Source organism: Spermophilus citellus (genome assembly GCF_964194105.1).
Source record: "Spermophilus citellus genome assembly, chromosome: 6".
In the NCBI taxonomy this organism is placed as follows: domain Eukaryota; kingdom Metazoa; phylum Chordata; class Mammalia; order Rodentia; family Sciuridae; genus Spermophilus; species Spermophilus citellus.
This window is the reverse complement of record NC_138187.1, coordinates 164,073,057-164,089,767: the sequence shown is the minus strand read 5'-3', so window position 1 is coordinate 164,089,767 and position 16,711 is coordinate 164,073,057. Positions and strand designations below refer to the sequence as shown.

Here is a 16,711-nt window from a genome sequence, read left to right as displayed (position 1 = left end):
CAGTGTTTGTTGATAAGGGGAAAATGAGGGAATGAACGCAGCCTCAGACTCGGAGATGCTGAGTACTGATGCTTCCTAATAATACTGAAACAGCCAAAGACTTCCCAGTCACCTTTTATTTTGCCATTGAAGAAGGGGGAGAAGGTCAATGTGGGATTCCCTTCCGTAGGCTTCTGTGGCCCATGATTAGCAGTTACTGTTTCTGTGTTTACGAGCCTTATATCCTCCCAGACTTCTGTAAGAATGTCCCTGTCCCACCACTGGAACCCCTGTCAAAGGTCGTGACTGACCACAGCCCTGTGCAGGGGGGCCCTCCCGTCCTGTCTCCCTGAGTCGGCGTCACGCGCCCCTTGGGCCTGCACACCCTCTCACTTCTGCCTTCTTTTCGTCCCCTCTGGAACACCCCAGATGTGCAGAGATCCTCCGCTCCTGGCCCACACCTGGCCGTTCCCCCCAATCGCCTTGCGCTCACACCTGGGCCGCCCCTCCAGCAGGCCAGGTATGGCCTCCCTGTGCCACCTACTGGGAGCCACGGGATACAGGCATCACTGCATTCACCAAACAGCCTGGAATTCCGAGTCTGTTTCCCTGACTGTGAAGAGAACTGGGGCTGGGGAACAGATTTGTGTCCCAGCTCTGTGTCCCTTAATCCCTCCTAGTCCCTGAAAGGTGATCAACACACTGGCAATCCGTACACGACGTTAGTGAGAATAACAAAATTTAGGGCAGCAAACTGCAGACCGTTGTGACAAGATGGTTTGTTTAGAATCGCATCCAGCTGGGGACATGGCCAGGAAGCGGATCGCCGTGATTGGAGCTGGGATCAGTGGACTGGCTGCCATCAAGTGCTGCCTGGATGAGGGTCTGGAGCCCACCTGCTTTGAAAGGAATGACGACATCGGAGGCCTGTGGAAATTTCAAGTAAGTTTGGGTTTTATCTGACTTTAAGCCGTGCTGTCTCGAACTGTGACAACCAGGGTAAAGTTTGCTTAGGTGGCATGTACAGCACTCTGCAGGTGAAGAACTGGTAAGGACCCCAATCTTGTTTGCATTCTGACTGAGGCAACGTGCGTGTGTGACAGTTCTGGAATAGGCACTGGGTGCCCGGCCAGCTAGGTATATGGTTTGTTTCTCTTCTTAACTGTTACTTTTTACTTTACGTATTTTGAAACCATGTCACCAGGTTCATTTCAATGTACTATCTTTGTACCTCCGCGGAATGGCCCTGTATGTTGCTGTGCTCTCTGGCTCATTGTCTCCCTGGTTGGCTCCCAAGGCAGCCAGTCCCGTTGCTTCTGCCTGGAGTTCTCCCGTGCAAGCGTCTCTGGTGCAGCCTTCTCTCTACAGCTGGCCTAAGGAAGGTGTGCCTCTGTTGGAGGGCCTTTCCCGTTAGTGCCATTGGAGGGCCACATGTCATGGGGTATGAATACGTGGAGGTCAGGTTCGCTGTCTTGCATCTTTGTCTCTTACCTTTATCATTTTTACTCCCCCTTTCTTTCTTCTGGTTGTATCTTGGTACGGCTCATCCTCTGTTTTCTTTGTGCGCTGGTTTTCAGATGTCCATCCTCACCCTCTTGGGAATGGCTCCCTGGATATCATAAATGCACCTTGACAGTGCTTCCACTTTGTGGGCACTTTCCCCACTTTCTGAGCAAAGCAAGGATCTTAAAACAGGGTGGCCTCCTTTCCCTTCCTACCTTCCTGGTCGGTTAGGAACCCCATGAGCAGGATCACTGGTGTTCATCAGGCGCCTGCAGTCTCCGCGGCACTGCCCTCAGCCCTCCGGCGTCCCCCTGTGCTTGCTCCCCTCAGTCCTGTCCCTTTCCAGTCAGCCCAGGAGCTTCCCCACGCTTCCCTGGTGCTGGCCGCCGCAACAGACGCTCAGCTTTCCTCGTCAGGAGGCGTGTGAGCCACTTCCACTTCTGAAGGGTGTGTCACTGGGCTTCCAAGTGGACGTGGACATTCTTATTTTAGCATTTTAAAGGCATGTTTCTGGCTTCCATCATTCCTACTGACAAGTCCCTGGGGGTCTTCCTGCTGACTCAGGGTAACTTGGCTCCAGCAGGAGGGACTTAGAGAGCTCAGAGGAATAAAGGGCCAGGTACCACTTATTACATAGGAGGCCATTTCTCTTTAAGTTAGTTTATTTTGATTGTCTTATAAATTTTATTATATCAAGAGAAACTCTCTCCTGTAGAAAAACCCTTCAGAGAAAATGCCGAGTATCTACAAATCCGTGACCATCAACACGTCCAAGGAGATGATGTGCTTCAGTGACTTCCCCGTACCGGACCATTTCCCCAACTACATGCACAACTCCAAACTCATGGAGTACTTCAGGATGTATGCCAGCCACTTTGGCCTCCTGAAATACATTCGCTTCAAGGTAAACATACAGCGTTCATTGTGTGTGTGTGTGTGTGTGTGTGTATGCACGTGTGCACCCACACTCACTAGCACTGTGGGCAGTTAAACCTGGCCTCTTCTGTTGGGGCCAGAGGAAGCCAGCCTCCTGAGTGTCCCCTGGAGGGTCACGGCTTGTCATGAAACGGTTTTCAGCCTCTCCCTTGGATGCGAGATTGGAAGGTTCTGCCGTCAGAGCCTGTTCTGGTGACACTCCAGCATGGCACGGTCACGGCCCTCTCTTTCTGTCTCCCATTCGACGTGTGTAAGAATGTGAAATCATCACAGTACTGACTGGCAAGTCACGTCCCTATAGAGTGGGACCACAGCTTATCACAAGGAAGGGGTTCGTCAGGACCATCGAGTCCCCCCACCAGGGAGCAGCCCCTCTGCTGGGGTGCAGCCTGGTTCCTCTCTGAAACCCTGAGCCACAGGCTGGGGCGAGCACAGACCTGGGGGAGCACCGCCAAAGGAGGACAGGGTCTGGGGGGCACAGGCCTGGAGAAACACAGGCCTAGGGAGGAGCACAGCCTGGGAGGAGCACACGCTGAGAAAGGACAGGTCTGTGCTGAACCCGCAGAGCCGGCTGCATCCTGGAGGAGGACCACTGTGGCTCCATCACCCTCCCTCCATCCACAGCCAGGCTCCTCAGTTTCTGTTCCCTGGAAAACTAGGTTTTAGAGAAATACTCAGAATATCTTGAAAATGTGCTGCAGAAACGTGGAGAGGGGCCGGGAGGGCAGGAGTGCCGCAGGTGACTGCGCAGAGCTGGGCTTGGGCAGGGACTGGGCTGGAGTGACAGCGAGTCCCCTGTGCCTGTTCTCAGACCAGAGTGCAGAGCGTGCGCAAGTGCCCGGACTTCCCCGTCAGCGGACAGTGGGACGTGGTGGTGGAGGCTGAGGGCCAGCAGGAGTCCCTGCTCTTCCATGGGGTCCTGGTCTGCAGTGGGCACCACACGGACCCCCACCTGCCACTGCAGGCCTTCCCAGGTGCGTGGCCGAGGCTGGGTGGGAGAGTGCTTTCCATGTCAACGAGGGGGCACAAGGACGGGCCGGATTCAGTGAGTCTCCGTACACTTTCCCTGGGAGGACACAGCCACGGGCTGACCTGTGCTCCGTTGGGGGACAGGGGAGCTCCCGAGACAGGAAATGGGTGACAAGCGGCTCCTACTCTTGGCTCCTATGGTCTCCTGCAGCTTCAGATTCATGGTTGACATAAAGTGGCCACATGGAAGTGGTTTAGTTTCATGTGTATTTGTTTGATTTCACTCGAAGAGAAAGTGAAATCAATTATTTAAAAAGGGATAAATGGCAAGCACAGCCGAGGGCTGGAGCCCCTCAGACCAGAGCCCCTGAGCCCACAGAGGGCCTCCACCGACGCTCTCGGCATGGGCCTTCCTGGGGACTGAAACCCAGCGGGCTCCGGCCTCTCCCGCCCCTCTGCATGGCAGTGCCTCCCAGGATCCCGCTTCAGCTCCCCCCCCCTCCCCAGCCTCCTCGCCCCCGCCTGCTCGGCGCCCTCTATTCCCCCGCTGCCGTCAGGACCCAGTCAGGACACATCTGCCCTCTGTGCCTTCCCAGGGTTCAGTTGAAACTCTTTGAGGACTGAAGAAAAGCAGAGGGGGATTCAAGTTCAGTCGAGAACTTGAACGTGGATTCTGGTTGTTCAGCTGACAAACGCCCACCTTACCACGTCTCCCCACAAACATCTGCAATATAAACGCACTTGGCCTTCTGAATGCTAAAACGCAACGTATTCTGGAAATCCTCCATGATCACGGCATGATCGTGGATTATATGACCCACTATCATATTTATCAGCCTCCTTTTGACTTGCTTCCTGGCTGAGAAAGAGTACCCATGGGGAGACACGTGGGTGTGCATGTTTGGACAGTTGAGGGGAGAGACACAAACGTGTGCAGAGTAGGACGCAGCCTGGGAATGCTGGCAGGGAGCGGGACCGCTGTGAGAGCCTCGGCCCAGCCAGTCTCTAGGCACTCGGAACAGCGGAGACATCCAACGAAGAGAGGGCCTCTGTGCCCCCAGAGCCTCTGTGCTCTCTGTCCCCCCAGAGCCTCTGTGCCCTCTACCCCCCCAGAGCCTCTGTGCCCTCTGTCCCCCCAGAGCCTCTGTGCCCTCTGTCCCCTCTGTTTCCTCTGTGCCCTCTGTCCCCCCAGAGCCTCTGTGCCCTCTGTCCCCTCTGTTTCCTCTGTGCCCTCTGTTCCCTCTGTTTCCTCTGTGCCCTCTGTCCCCTCAGAGCCTCTGTGCCCTCTGTCCCCTCTGTTTCCTCTGTGCCCTCTGTCCCCTCTGTTTCCTCTGTGCCCTCTGTCCCCTCTGTTTCCTCTGTGCCCTCTGTCCCCCCAGAGCCTCTGTGCCCTCTGTCCCCTCTGTTTCCTCTGTGCCCTCTGTCCCCTCTGTTTCCTCTGTGCCCTCTGTCCCCCCAGAGCCTCTGTGCCCTCTGTCCCCTCTGTTTCCTCTGTACCCTCGTCCCCTCTGTTCCCTCTGTGCCCTCTGTCCCCCCAGAGCCTCTGTGCCCTCTTTCCCCTCTGTTTCCTCTGTGCCCTCTGTCCCCTCTGTTCCCTCTGTGCTCTCTGTCCCCCCAGAGCCTCTGTGCCCTCTACCCCCCCAGAGCCTCTGTGCCCTCTGTCCCCCCAGAGCCTCTGTGCCCTCTGTCCCCTCTGTTCCCTCTGTGCAATCCACCCACCCAGACTCTGATCACTCATAACTTCCTCTACGTGCTGAGTAGGCTGTGAAATTCCTCCTCAGGCTGAAACATTCTCTCCTCCCTCCACAGGCATTGAGAAGTTTAAAGGACGTTATTTCCACAGTCGGGAATACAAAAGTCCCGAGGACTTCTCAGGAAAGAGAATCGTTGTGGTTGGCATGGGGAATTCTGGTGTGGATATCGCCGTGGAGCTCAGTCGAGTAGCTAAACAGGTGTGTTTGCTTTCAGTGGCTTCACTACTGGAACCCTGCGTTTTGGGGGTGGCAGCCAGAATGTAGGTTAGGTTTGTGAAGGGCCCACACAGAAGGGAGTCCAGGCCCTGGCCTCAACGGGTTCGAATTCATGCAGAGCGGAGGGTGGGTACAAATTAGACCCCTCCTCTTCCCAATGGGGAAGGCACGCAGACCGACTACCAAGGACTGGGCTAAGTGGGTGACGGCAGCACAGATAAGGGAGATGTGGAGTAAATAACCTGACCTTCCCCACTTACCACAATAGACCCTGGTCCTGATAGGCTTCAACCAGCAGGAAAGACCAGAAGAAAGACGTCCGCCCAGGGTCAGCAGATTTGGGGGATGGAATTAACAGAGAACTGGGGACGACGGTAAACATATGATGGTCTTTAGCTAAAAGTATTGATGGGGAGGGATGGAAGGAAACAGCAAGTGCTGCATGTTTCACTTGATACAAAAGCAAGTTACCCAAGAGCTTCATTTGTGTGCTCATTCAACATTCTTTTCTGTCAGAAAATTAATGATATTTGGAATTTAGAGGGAAGAGAGAAATTTTGCATTCGTTATTGTTGAGCACATTTCATAGTCTTAATTAATGGAATGCCCACTAGACTGTTCCAATATTCCATCTTTACTTATTTTCTTTTTTGTTATCATTTTAGGAGAAATTGCTGACAACAAATATACAAAACGTTTAGTTTTTTAAAATAACATTTTCACAAGAATGTAAAGAAGTAAATACTTGACCTCTTGCACCCATCTAATTTCTCTTGTACTTTACAGACTGGACCAGTAAGTACTGAGATTCAGCATCATGATCTGACGTGTGCAAAAGCACCAATAATCTACAATATTAATTGCATCAGAATGAAGAAACATGTACAAATGCTACAGAAAGATTTGAAAAGTGATTCTGGCCATGTTCAGTTCAGTGGACACTAGTTCTGAATAATTTGATTCATTAAAATTTTTAATGTCGATTTTTATTTTGGAGCAAGCAATATAGAAGTATATGGTAGTTAATATGATAGCTGATTTCTAATCCAAATCCTTATTCATGCATGAAGCACAGCTGTGTCGACATCCAAGTCTACAGACAACATCCAGAGGCATACAGACCACCGAGTAAATATTCTGATTTTCATTCACAAGTTTGTTGTCACAGGAGCAACTTCTTTCTGGAAACTAGTACACAGCTCTGGCAGAGCACAGCATGGTGACCGCTGCACAGTATCTCCCTTCCTCACCCTCAGAAGTCAAGCTCTTAAAATTGGAGATGGGCGAGGCATTACTAAAATAATATCCTGCACGTTTCTGACTCCTCTGTGGGTTTGCTTTCTGTCTCCCTCCTCAGGTATTCCTCAGCACTAGACGGGGATCATGGATCTTGCACCGTGTTTGGGATAATGGATACCCCATGGACAGCTCACTTATCACTCGATTCAATAGTTTTCTCCAGAAGATATTTACTAAAGCATTAGTAAATAACTACCTGGAGAAGACACTGAACTCAAGATTCAATCATGCTCACTATGGCCTGCAGCCACAACACAGGTGATACCCCGGACTTAGGGCATGGAGCCATGTGTGGGTGTGAAAGGGAAATTGCTTTAGGGACAACTGCAGTTTTTGCAATTAACATGCATTTGGTCAATTAATCTCACACTTCATTAACATAAAGCCCTTGTAATGCGAATATAGCGCATAAACATGAGCACTTATTTCTAAATTTTTTATTGGCGCATGACAATTATACATAATAATGGGATTTGTTGTTACACACTTGTACATGCACACCATAGAACAATATAATTTGGTTGATTCCATTTCCCAGTATCTCCCCCCCCCCGTACACACTCTCTCATTTATTCAGCAATCATTTAAAATTTGATTGCTAAGTGTGCTGCGTGCACACGCATACACACACACACACACACACACACACACACAGAATAACATTGCCCCTCCTCTCAGCTGGGTGTCAAGTTTAGCGGGGTCGGAAAGACTTGAAAGCAGGTTAGAGAAAGGAAACCCAACGGGTGCGGTGATGGCCACCAGGCAGTGCGCATGAGGCCCAACAGGATGTGGTCAGTGTGACTGATGTCGTTTGGAAGTGTCAGGAAAGTGCACCTGGAGGAGGAGCTCTGAGGCCCCTCAGTAAGCACACCCCTGTGACTGCAGGCCACCCCACAGGGTTTCTAGCTTCAGAAATCGCCTGCAGCTTCCAGTGAGAAGGTGAAAGAGAAGTGGGGTCCACACTGGGTGGAGTTAAGAAAGGAGAAAGAGCAGAATGAAAAAAAATATACTTAACAGAACAAAGTGCCCCAGAATTCATGTCCCAGAAATCCCCAGTCCCATGTCAATGATGTCTGGAGGTGGGGCCTTTGGGAGGTCATCGGGACCGGGTGATGACATGAAGCTGGGGCCCCTGATGGCTCTGTGGCCTTATAAGGGGAGGAAAGGGGACCCAAGTTAGCATGCTTGCTCTGTCGCAGCACATACTGCCTGAGCCACCTCTGCACTCTGCTGTGTCCCCAGCAGCTCCAAGGCTCTCGCCGGATGCGGTTCCTTGACATTAACCTCCAGAGCTATGAGCTGATAAATAAACCTTATTTCTTTCTTTTTTTTTTTTAGAGAGAGAGAGAGAGAGAGAGAGAGAGAGAGAGAGAGAGAGAGAGAATTTTAATATTTATTTTTTAGTTCTCGGTGGACACAACATCTTTGTTGGTATGTGGTGCTGAGGATCAAACCCAGGCCGCACGCATGCCAGGCGAGCACGCTACCGCTTGAGCCACATCCCCAGCCCCACCTTATTTCTTTATAAATTACAGTCTCTGATATTATGATAACAATGGAAAAGAGACTAAGAAAAAATATTTCATGTTCCTTATATGAGTAATTAATTGTCTCTAAAGACAATTCTAAAACAGAAATCGCTCAAATGTTCATCAAATGTGGCAAAGGCATGTGGCATTTATTGACTCATTCATTAAAAATACTTATGATAGTCTACTAAGCTGTGGACTCAGAACAAAATCATAATAGCAAAAACAAAACTCTTTCCTGGAAAGTTCTTCAAGCCAACCTTGGCTCCACTGGTTTTCTATGTGCAGACATAGGTGGCTTCATGACAGGGGCATGTTCTGAGAAAGTCATCTTCAGGGGATCTGCCATTGTACCCACATCATAAAATGTGTGACAGAAAGCCAGGTACCAGCATGGTTCATAGACACAGTAGAAAGAGAGCAAACACAAGGTTCATGGGCCTGCGCAGGTGGGACAAGACTTACTGGTGACATGGACTTTGTTCTAAGCAGGAGCACTCTCTAAGGCTAGGTCTAGTGGAGGAAATGCATAAAATGTGGTCACCTATTATCATTACCAAGGAATGTGCACTGTGGCATTGTACATGCTCTGCTTTTACTGACTGAGAGTGCAGGAGGCTCCTCGATGCCAGCATCTGTACACGCCCATGAGAAAGTACTGTATTGTGATGGCTAGAGATTGCTGGGAATCAGGGTTTTTCCATGTTTATCTTACAGGAAGACTGTGTTTCTGCCGCCACTGTTGCCCTAACGGTTGGGCACGGTTGGGCCATGGTGCCTGACTGCCTGGCTGCCAGCCATCTGAGCTTTATGCATTTCCTTCTCTGCCTCTCCTTCTCAGTCCAGACCTCACCATCCTGCACAGACTCCCCTGGTTGTTAACCACATAGCGCTCTCTTCTCCAGCAGAGACTGTCTGGGCAGAGTGGTTGGGTGCCATGGTTTTCCTCCAAGAGAGTAAATGGATGTCTGTGGAATGGAGCTTTGGGAAGGCCAAGGTTCCCTAGGAGAAGAGTCACACACAGCAAACCCACATCTTGCCCTACCCATTTCTTCTTCTTCCTCTTTGAAACATGGATCCTTTGGGGGTGCTTACTTGAACAATTTAGTCATTTAGCAAATATTGTGTTAGATAGTGTTATGGCCTATCGTTACAAGTGTTTTCTACCTCTAGCCTGGAGACTGATTTGCAGACAAGTGATAATTTGGCAGAGATTGAGATGGAGGAAGACTAATAATAGTCTAAGACTTGTATTCCAAAGGAGTTGTAGTCAAACATTGTCTTTCCTAATTTTAAGAGGTGTAAATAACTTAATACTAAAGCAAATAGGACTATATGGCACAGACTGCAAGATATAAATGTTTTCAAGCTAAAATATCTGAGAAAATGTAGAACTGAGATGACCACACTTAGGGTACAAAATCCTCACCTCTGCCATTAGAGGCAGATGGGGGACCAGCGCAGGGTTGGGGGAAGCCTACCACTGGTTTTGATTCCTTTCCAGATGCAGTGCTTTCTTTCTGTATATTTGCTCACTTGGGAATTTTGTTTCTACATCCAGACCTCTGAGCCAGCACCCAACCGTCAGCGATGACCTGCCGAACCACATCATTTCTGGCAGGGTCCAGGTGAAGCCCAACGTGAAGGAATTCACGGAGACGGGCGCCATCTTTGATGATGGCACCGTGGAGGCCAACATTGATGCTGTCGTCTTCGCTACAGGATACAGCTTTTCTTTCCCTTTCCTGGATGGGCTGATTGAAGTCTCTGATAATGAGGTGTCCCTGTATAAGCTGATGTTCCCTCCCAACCTGGAGAAGCCCACACTGGCCGTCATCGGCCTCGTCCAGCCCCTGGGCATCGTGCTGCCCATAGCAGAGCTCCAGTCTCGCTGGGCTGCCCGGGTGTTCAAAGGTGAATGAGGAGAGGCCAGAGCGAGACTGGCAGCTCACCCTGCTTCTCTTGGCCCTGGTTGTCTTGCTAGAGATCCTGACAGACTCTGCATTTTGTCTTGCAGGGCTGAGCAAACTACCCTCTGCCAAGAAGATGATGGCAGACATTGCCCAGAGGAAGAGGGCGATGGAGAAAAGGTAAGTCAAGTAAAACCAGAGTTTGAGACAAAACTCAATCCTCTACCTGGCTGGTGGGTGGGTCTGTGTGAGCTGCAGCCCTCCACAGCCCCTTCTAGCATTAGCAGCTAGCCACAAGCAGGAAAGCTCCTGGGTCAGCTCCAAGGGTCGCAGCCAGCAAAGCTGGATTCTTCTCCACTACCACAGGGTGGCATGTGGCAGCTCTCGGGTGGCAGGCTGTTCCCCAATGTCACAATGGACTTCAGCAGTGCACCTCCAACTTCTTCCTGGGTTCTTGCCTCACAAATCCAAGGAATGAAATTCACAGGACAATAAAGACAAGAGTGAAAGAGTAGAATTTATTCAAGTGTGAATAGAAACAAAACTCTTCTAAGGCCAGGAAGAGACTCAGAAGGGGCTGCTGGTGGAGTGTGCTAGTCTAAGGTGTACAGAGCACTTGGGCCAAGCTATTGGTCCAGATTTGTCTAATCAGGGATTAGAAAAGCACCAACACTACAGTTAATCCCCGACTCCGAACCTCCATTCAGGTCTGTCCTACTTCCATTTTCCCACTGCTTGTGGGGAAGCAGGAGGTTGAGGCTGTTGGATCTTGGATGCTAGGGGGTTCTGCTGTGCAGAGTGGGCATCTCCCCTGGGCGGGCTGCCTGGGCGTGCCGGTCACAGGCCCTGCCTCATGCTGGCCCTAGCTGACGGGCTCTGTAGGGCTGTGCCCCTGCTCACTGCCTGCGCTCCAGCCCGCCTAGGCCCCTGTTCCACAGCTCTGGGACAAGGACTCGGCTTCAGAAGCATCAGGAACAGCTACTCAGAGACCGGATCTGCAATTCCTCACTGGGGACTCTAGAATCATGCTTCCCCTACTCAACCCCATTTTTCTCCATTTCCTACACTACATCGTTGTGCAGCACAAAACATCCCACTTCAGTTCTTCTGTAAATACATTTATTTGTCCTTTTTAATTCACATTATATTTAGAATCATCCTCTCCCTCAGCCTCAGTGGGAACTGGTGTTTCTTGAAGACTCACTGCAATCCAGGAGCCTCGGGTGCCTGCGTGGCGGTGGGTGGACTGCCCCAGGTGGCTCCGCTTGCTGACATCCGCGGGGCCCAAGTCGGAGCCACTCTTACAGTCTGGAGGCTTCTGCTGCTCTGTCTCGAGTAGGGTGTAGGACTCTTTGCTGAGGGTGGGTTCTGGGGAGGGTGGGCTAGGGGTCCAGACTCCCACACCTCCACGCAGCTTCCCTATGTAGTCTGCCTGGGTTCCTGTTCTTTCATCCCAGACTTCCCCACACTGAAATCCCTCCCTCTCCTCCTTTGTTGCCTCAGAGACTTGCATCTTATTCTCTTTCATAAGCCAAGAGTTGAAGGAAACAAGCCAAGAAGGAGTCCCCTGCAAGTCAGGCATTTGTTTGGTCTTGTAACAAAAACTGTTTGCAATAAGGGAACCAAAGGCTTATGCATGTCTTCACATAGGGAAGAAAGAAGAGGGGAACATGCAAATCCGTAACCCAGCAATCACCTTGCACATTTTTGTCAAGATTCTAAAAACACTGTGGTGTGTGTGTGTGTGTGTGTGTGTGTGTGTGTCTCCATAAAAAGAAATGGAATTCATTCAAATTCATCCCCCACACAGAGACACATACAAATACACACATACACGACAGTTTCACAAACTGTAGCACAAAGAAAACTGTTCATTGACAAATTCTGAAGGAGAGATGGAAGGTGTCTAGTTCACTCACTAAAACCCCATGTTACTAAGCATTTCCAGTTCGCCTGTGCAAAAGGCAAGAGGAGAGCCGTGTGAAATGGCAGCACTGCTGTTTCTTGTAGGCACTGTACCTGAAACAGCCTTCCAAGCACAGGTGGAGGCTGCTGACTCCCACTCTGGGGAGGTCCCACGGCATGGAAGGAGTGCTCAACTCATGCAGCAGAGGTGCCCGCTCCCACACCTCTAAGGTCACATCAGAAAGACGCGCTGCCCTCGCCTCCTGTTGTACAGCCAGTACACACAGGCTCCTGTCAGCCCACAAAACAAGTTCTTGTGCAAAGGAGACAAAAGAACTCCATCCTTAAGACACACTACTTCCAGACACTGGAGGTGCACTGCCACAGCAGACATCAGATCCACACCACCCACAGGAGGAACAGGCGTCCCGGGCTGCGCAGTCCCTGCCACTGCCCCTCAATACCGAGAAGTGTGGGTGTGTTGGCTTTCTACTGTTTCTGCATCTTAAAGCTGTAGAACTAATTTCTTTTGGCTCTGGGACGATGTGAATCTGTCCTCTGCCTGCCTGGAGGCTGCTGGCCTCACTTCCGCCCGGTGTTTCAGGTATGTGAAGACGGCCCGCCACACCATCCAGGTGGACCACGTGGAGTACATGGATGAGATCGCCTCCCTGGCCGGGGTCAAGCCCAGCCTGCTGCTCCTCCTTCTCTCAGATCCAAAGCTGGCCATGGAGGTTTTCTTCGGCCCTTGTACTCCATACCAGTTCCGCCTCCAGGGACCAGGGAAATGGGATGGGGCCCGGAGAGCCATCCTGACCCAGAGAGAGCGCATCATCAAGCCCCTGAGGACTCGAGTCACCAGCAAGGACAGCCTCTCGTCCTCCTCGGGGCTCTCCTTGGTAAGAGCGGCATCGTTAGGCCTGGGGTTGCTGGCTGCTGGCTTGACGTACATATTCAGAGTGCGGAATGAACACTGAGCAGGGAAGCACGTATTTCTGCTCATCTGGGATCATTACAAAGCTTCCATTACTCAGTGACACGTGCGAATATTATTTGGGATACCATACTGCTATGGAAAATGTTTAGATATGCTCTGCAAGTAGGCACATTCCCTTAGGGAACACAACCTGAGATGGGTACCACTGCTCCTACAAGATATTATCAATGCACAAGAAAATCCTATCATTTAAATGAAAACTGTTCAAACCTTAGGAATATTTTTCAACATAAAGTTCACCCAAATGATTTGACAATGCTAGATTATCCTTATAGGAATTTATAAATAAAAATTTGCTTTCCACTGATTATATTTTCTACATTATCTTTTATTTTCTACATTATCCTTTCTTCTTTCCAAGTAATTCTATCAAATTCTCATTTATGCATAAAAGCTTCAGTTTACAGGATAGAATTTAAAAGGCAAATTAAAATATTTTATGTTTCACACAAATGGTTAATACTTAAAAAAATGTTCAACATCCCTAGCAATCAGGGAAATGCAAATCAAAACTACACTGAGATTTGATCTCACTCCAGTCAGAATGGCAGTCATCAAGAATACAGTCAATGATCAATGCTGGCGAGGATGTAGGGAAGAGCGCACTCATACATTGTTAGTGTGAATTAAAATCAGAACAACCACTTTGAAAATCAATGTGGAGATTCCTCAAAAACACAGAATGGAGCTACCATATGGCCCAGCTATCCCATCCTTTGTACTTGTCCAAAAGAACTAAAATTATATACTATAGCAATAAACCACATCAACATTTACAGCAGCACATGCACATTAGCCAAGGTAATGAACTAGCCCAGACGCCCATTGATGGATGAATATTTTAAGAAAATATTGTATATATACACAATGGAGTTTTCCTCAGCCATAAAGAAGAATGAAATCATGACATTTGCCAGCAAATGGATGGAAATGGAGAACATCATGCTGAGTGAAAGAAGCCAGACTCAAAATCAAGAATCAAAAGTTCTCTCTCTTATGGGAAAGCTAGAGCGAAGTAAAGGGGACTAGGGGTGGCAGGTGATATTGTAAAGACATAGGGGAGGTCAGCAAGGCAGAAGAGGAAACTGAGGGGAAGGAAGAGGGACGGGAAAGAGGAGGAGAGAGAGATGAACTGGCAAAGCCATGCTACGACACGTATGAACACACCACAGTGGATCCCACCTGGTGTATACATGTAAAACACCAATTAAAATGTACATAATGAGTGCAAGGTAGACCAGTAGACTAGAAGAGGAAGAGGGGAGGTAAGAGGAGAGGGAAGGGGGGCTCTGGGGACCAAAGTGGACTAAATCAGGTTCCACGCAGGTGTAATGATGTCAGAATGAATGCAACTAGTATGTACAATCAGAGTGCACCAGTAAAAGAAAATTAAAAATATTTTGTTTCAACTTATTAGAAACAGTAGAAATGCTTTTTAAAAAATTGTTTGCAAAAAAATTGTTTTGAAGAAACAAAGAAAAAGTGCATCTATTTCAGGGCTTTGAACAATTTACTCTATATTTTCAATTTTTAGAAATAAGGATCACTACAGAATGGTAACCCGGGGCTGTTCCCCTACCTCAGTAAGGAAGGCAGCTGCACATGGCTGTTCTCCTCACCCTGCCAGCCTCGGCAACCAGCCCTCTCCCTACGGGGACGGCTGGCTTCCTCACTGTTGGAAGGAGGGATGCACCAGAACGTTCTCTGCCACAAGCACCTTCTCTCCCTCCCCCTGCTGTTTTGCTAAGGAGGGTTCTCCCTGCTTCCCTGTTAAAGTCCAGGCCACCATGGAGTGAAGACAGTAGACTGAGGGGTGTGCACTGAGAAGAAACACCAGTAGATACCCTCAAAACATCACAAAGAAATGTAAACATAAAGTCTCTTAAAGAAAAACTGAAAGTTTATTATGCTCAGAAAAAAAAAATCCACACATCTCCCCGTGACTTCCATGTCACGGAGACAGCTCTAACCACAGGACCCCCGTGGCCACCTCCAGGGGCACCACCAATGCACCTGATGGGGACCAGTGACAACTGCCTGTGATGGTGTGGATGTGAGGTGTCCCCAAAGGCCCACATGTGAGACAGAGACGGCTCGGAGGAGAAATGATCACATTGTGACAGCCTTAACCCAGGCAGTGAATTGATCCCCTGACGGGATTAACTGAGTGGTCACTGAAGTGGCAGGCTGTGGCTGGAGGAGGTGGCCATTGGGGGCGTGGCTTGGACATACATATTTGTATCTGACCAGCAGAGTCAGTGTCTCTCCCTCTCTCTCTCTCTCTCTGTCTCTCTCCCTCTCTCTCCCCCCTCTGCTTCCTGTTCTTCGTGTGAGCTGCTTCCCTCCACCACACTCTTCCTCCATGATGTTCAGCCCCACCTGGAGCCACAAGTGGAGCCAGCCGTCCATGGACGGAGCCCTCTGGAACCGTGAGTCCTAAATAGACCTTTCCTCCTTTACAGTTCTTCCGGTTGAGTCCTTTAGTCACAGCAGCGAGAACCCAACTAACGCATGCCACAAGACCAACGGTGAGAACCTGGGGCATGGGACCTGTGGAAAGAGGGGACCTTGCAGAGGTTGAGGTGAGGACCCTGGGACGAGGCAAGTGCTTGGGTTTTCCCGGGGGCCCAGGGTAGCCACCAAGGCTCTCACAAGGCAAAAAGGTGCAGGAGAGTCAGAGGAGATGTGACTGAGGAAGCAGAGGGCAGATGCCGTCGTGAATTTGAAGAAGAGTGGCGGGGTGGACCAAGAAAGGCAGGCAGCCCCGGGGGCTGAGAAAGTGAGGGGTGAACCGGCCTCCCCCACTCCCTCCCAGACCTTCCTGAAGGATCCAGCTCCCCGCCAAGCCCCTCCCGAAGGATCCAGCTTCCCACCTGGAAGGATCAAGAAGGATCAGTTTGCTCTGGACCTTCTAGAAGGACTGCAATCCCACTCAATAAGGAAGACAAAGGGCTCTTTTAATCTAATCGAGATGTATGCTTGTGCTAGTTCTCTCAAAGGTAAGTCGGGAGGGTTGTGACACAGGGGGCCTGAGAACCATCACCACAGGCTCCGCCTCAGTCACAGGTTTGTTCTAAGTCAGCTGAGACTACAGACCTTCCCACCTCCTTGTGTTCTTCACTGGTATTATTTAGCGCTGTAAAAGATGTAATGTGACGCATGGGAGCTCTAACCACCTTCTCCAAGCAGCCCTTGCCATGAGGGCCCTTCTTTCCACAAGGCCAGAATTTACTGAATAATAATAAATTCACAGGCTTCACCACTTTCCTTAGTGGTCACTCACTCAATACTTGTGGGTCACCTGGTGGTCACTGGTGGACAAACACAAATTCTCTATTCCTATCTTAATTTCTAATATCTGTAACATTCAAGTCACATATACTTTACACAATGAAACTTAAGCAGGTCACAGAAAGACTAAGAAAGGGTTAGCGTGGCCCTGGGACCACAGGATGCTGAGCCAGGAGCACAGGCAGAGATATGAAGGCAAAGAGTCAAAGAGTCACTATAGGTGGTCAGATAAGGACTTTAACCAACCAGTTCCACAAAGGTGTCAAAGCAGAGGGCTGGGGTGGACGGGTGTGTTTCGGTTCAGAGTGTTAGCCTGAGGTGTCGTCTTGGAGTGGGCCTTGTGTGGTCATCGCAGGCAGGAGAAACCACGTGTGGCTGACTCTCAATGGGGACAGGTAACTGGAGGTTATTGGCAGATTTTCC

At 49.9% G+C, this 16,711-nt stretch overlaps 1 protein-coding gene across 1 annotated transcript; it reads left to right on the top strand.

Annotated features, from left to right (window-relative positions):
• Positions 1-786: 786 nt before the first annotated feature.
• On the top strand, positions 787-13,126 carry LOC308651907 (flavin-containing monooxygenase 5-like; the record flags this gene model as incomplete). The annotated part of the gene is made up of 8 exons (XM_081299491.1): positions 787-921; positions 2,198-2,386; positions 3,230-3,392; positions 5,197-5,339; positions 6,715-6,914; positions 9,747-10,099; positions 10,203-10,275; positions 12,605-13,126. The coding sequence occupies 8 exons, from the start codon at positions 787-789 to the stop codon at positions 12,975-12,977; spliced, it is 1,629 nt and encodes a 542-aa protein (XP_081155617.1). The 3' UTR covers positions 12,978-13,126.
• Between the last annotated feature and the right edge of the window lie 3,585 nt (positions 13,127-16,711).